Source organism: Morone saxatilis, unplaced genomic scaffold, assembly GCF_004916995.1.
Source record: "Morone saxatilis isolate NCDOM2014 unplaced genomic scaffold, NCSU_SB_2.0 Contig1, whole genome shotgun sequence".
Classification (NCBI taxonomy): Eukaryota; Metazoa; Chordata; class Actinopteri; family Moronidae; genus Morone; species Morone saxatilis.
The window spans coordinates 11870315-11873816 of NW_023339651.1; the positions used below are offsets into that span (position 1 = coordinate 11870315).

The 3502-nt window shown below is 41.0% G+C and overlaps 1 protein-coding gene across 1 annotated transcript in view; it reads left to right on the forward strand.

The window, feature by feature from the left end:
- LOC118328594 (carnitine O-palmitoyltransferase 1, liver isoform-like) overlaps positions 1-3502 on the forward strand; it is a gene marked incomplete in the record, with an annotated part of 13068 nt that overhangs the window by 3435 nt on the left and 6131 nt on the right. Inside the window, 5 exon segments of the mRNA XM_035662383.1 lie at positions 484-629; positions 1460-1599; positions 2105-2276; positions 2665-2766; positions 3138-3275. Coding sequence (XP_035518276.1) covers positions 489-629; positions 1460-1599; positions 2105-2276; positions 2665-2766; positions 3138-3275 — 693 coding nt within the window.

Consider the following 3502-nt stretch of genomic DNA (forward strand, 5'->3'; position numbering starts at 1 on the left):
AGGCACCAAATTCAAAATGTATGTTACATTTGGACTACATATATAACCCACTTTCAATAAAGATGAATGTTTCCACGGGTGAAATGCTTCTTTAAGGAGAATATTACGTTAAACCTGAAAGACAGTTGGACGAAATAATGTATTTTCATGTTTCCAATTATCCACACCAGACATTTAAACACGTTTGTACTGGACTGCTTTTAAATATGAGCAAATTTTAGCCACTCAAGAATGCCAGTATGTGTACATGATTTCCATTTTCACCTGAGGTCGGTAGTTTCCCCGTGTTTATTGTGTAGTGTTTGAAGTTTAACACTTTAAAGGTGCGACATTCCCTCTTCCCTTTCAGGTTGTTGGCAGAATATTTAAGTTGATAGTTGTTGGCTGACAATTAAATTTGACGGTTGACAGTTTGTTTGTTTTTTGTCTCTCTCGTCTTCCTTTCATCTTTCTCTCCCCTTCTGTTCCTTCCATCATGCGCAGCAATCATGGCAGAAGCCCACCAGGCGGTGGCCTTCCAGTTCACTGTCACTCCGGAGGGCATTGATCTGCAGCTGTCCCACCAGGCTCTCACTGAGATCTACCTCTCTGGTGTGCGCTCCTGGAAGAAGCGTATCATTAGACTCAAGGTATCTCCATGTCTGTTTAGTTGGTTCATTCTCAGCCTGTGTCTGTGTGTAATAATCACAGTGACGTGCCTCTTCTTCCTTCTCTCTGCGTGGCAGCACTTGTTCAGTGTTGAGGAATCTTTCAAGTTTCATCTTGTCCCTGTCCGTTTTCTGCTTATTCTCAATTTGCAGGTCTATCCCTTGTTACTCTGCAAGAATAAACAGAATAAACTTGAACTTGGGACACTTGTAATGAAATTCTGAAACACTGTCACACACTGAATGCAACAGTTTTATTTTGTCGTTGTCTCAAATGTTAGCAAGTATGGTCTTTGAACTGCTGCCCTTTATATCGTGTATAATTCTTAATGTGAAGTGTTCTGTTTAGTTTTTTGTTTAACGCTGTATACGGGGTGCTTCTGAAAAAGAGAGCTCGCTCTCAGTGAGTTTTTTGCAGTCATAATGTGTGGACTGGAATCAATAATGACTGCCACACATTATGACGCACTCTCTGTGTGTGGGTATCCTCATGTCTTTGTTTGATCCTCACTTCCATCACTCATCCATTGTCAAAAGCAATGTGAATAAGTTAGATTAGATAATTAAACTGATGTTTGATTTGTGAGCATTTCATACCAAGTCGCACATGGACCTGCTGCAAAAGCCTTTTGAATTCTGGGTAATTTGTTGTGTAAATCAGGCTAATGTCTGACACTGAGCTAAATGCAGTCACAGTGACATGTATTCCCTTAATCTGGTCCGAACTCCGTTACCAGTGTGCATGCCCGTGTACTGATTGTAAACAGGAAGAATGGGATTTCAAATCAATCTCTCTTCTCTCACATTAACAGAACAGTGTGATAACAGGGGTATATCCTGCTAGTCCGTCCTCCTGGCTTTTTGTGGTCATAGCAATCCTGGCTACTATGTACACTCGCTCCGACCCCTCCATGGGACTCATAGCCAAGATACAGGAGCACCTGCCAGTCAGGTAACACATCTCGTGACTCCATGAAATGGTTAAAGTTAATGATTAATCTTCTGATTCACCAGACACCCATCGGCCTGAAATGCTCCCTTTCCCTGATTGTACGTTGTATCACAGAGAGATGGGTGTACAGTATATGTGGTTTAAATAACCCTTAACCTTCCCATTCTTCCTTTTTCAAAGTCTTCTGTAATATCTTATGTTTCTTTTTGTCTCATCTCTGCTCCCCCCTTTCTCCTTTTTGTTCTCTATTTAAACCCGATTTTGCATTTACTTTTAAAGGGAGGGGTTATTGCCCACAGCCCTGATTGGGTAAAACAGATTAATTAGTTTCTTAAGCTTGATATTACTATTATGAGACAGCTAGCTGTTGTAATTTAGATACATATTTGTTGTTTCTCTTCCCATCTATCCTTATTTGTGGTTTGATTTATTTGTTGCATTCACTTGTCTTTTTTCTCCCTCTTTCCCCCTCACCCATCTGTCCATCTTCTCCCACCATTCCCAGTCAGTCTATGAGTACCCAGTGCCAGGCGTTGGTGTCGGCGGTGCTCTTCAGCACCATGCTATGGCTCTTGCTCATCTTCACCATGCGCCTGTGCCTCAAGCAGCTCCTCTCTTACCACCGCTGGATGTTCGAGCAGCACGGCAAGATGTCCAACACCACCAAAGTCTGGGTGGTCAGTGTTGTTTCACACCTTCCTTTTTCACTTGTAACTGTAAACGAACCATATCACACCTTTCACTGTCCCCAGTTCTGTGAGTGAGACGTCACTGAATATTGACACTTTTATATAGTGTTGTTAAAATTACAACAATTAATGAAGTGTAGGGAAATCTGAAGCTCATCATATTTGTTTTTTTAAGAGGAGCAAAATACTTTTTATGTCTTTACATACAAGAAAACAGTATTTTATATAGGGTTAAAATCACCTAATTTTATGTGATTTTTATGATTTATAATATCCCGCAAAACCGCTTGAAGAAAAAATAATTAGCCGTAGGTGTGTCCTCACTTTAGTATTTTGAGTGTGTTTTGTTTTCTGAATGCTTGTGTTTCTCTGCCAGGCGCTGGTGCGGATCTTTTCTGGCAGAAAGCCTCTGCTCTACAGCTACCAGGGTTCGCTGCCAAACCTGCCTTTGCCTCCCATCAAGGACACAGTCAAGAGGGTGAGACGTCACATGAAGCAGAGGAAATAACAACACGCTGATTACTGACCATGAAACAGATGGATCTCTTTCTCACTTTCATCATTTTGTTGCACCAAATTTCTTTTGGTTATGGAGTTTTTTTTAATCTGGGTGCAAGATAATTGAGAAATGTATAAAATGCAACATATCTACCCTTTGAAATTGATACATATTTGACAGATGAGAGAATCAGCAAAATGATATGTGGTTATAATGTATGTTGATTCATTGATTTGCGGTTCTTTTTCTGTGTTCTTGTGTTCAGTAGACCATGTCATTCTGTTGGCCATTTTGTTTCTGCTGAATGATGCATGCTCAGTTAAATTTTTTTGCACATCTCTTGTGTTTAGTATCTGGAATCAGTGCGTCCGCTGATGGATGATACAGAGTATGAACGCATGACCAACCTGGCAGCAGAGTTTGAGAGCAGCCTCGGTAACCGCCTGCAGTGGTACCTCAAACTCAAAGCCCTCTGGGCCGCCAACTATGTAAGTGGGTGACCACAGTCCTCTGGTTAAGTGTGGCTACTTCCATGTCCTTCTATTCACTTAAATGTCCTAAACGAAGCAGGCCGATGGAATTTAAAATCCCATTAACAATGTATATCTTTGTGCAGCTCTGTGATTTGAATTATTTATCCTCTCTGAATATGCAACTGACTGACTGCCAGTTGGCTGCAATATTCGCCTTTTCACAAAGGTGTGTGTGTGTGTGT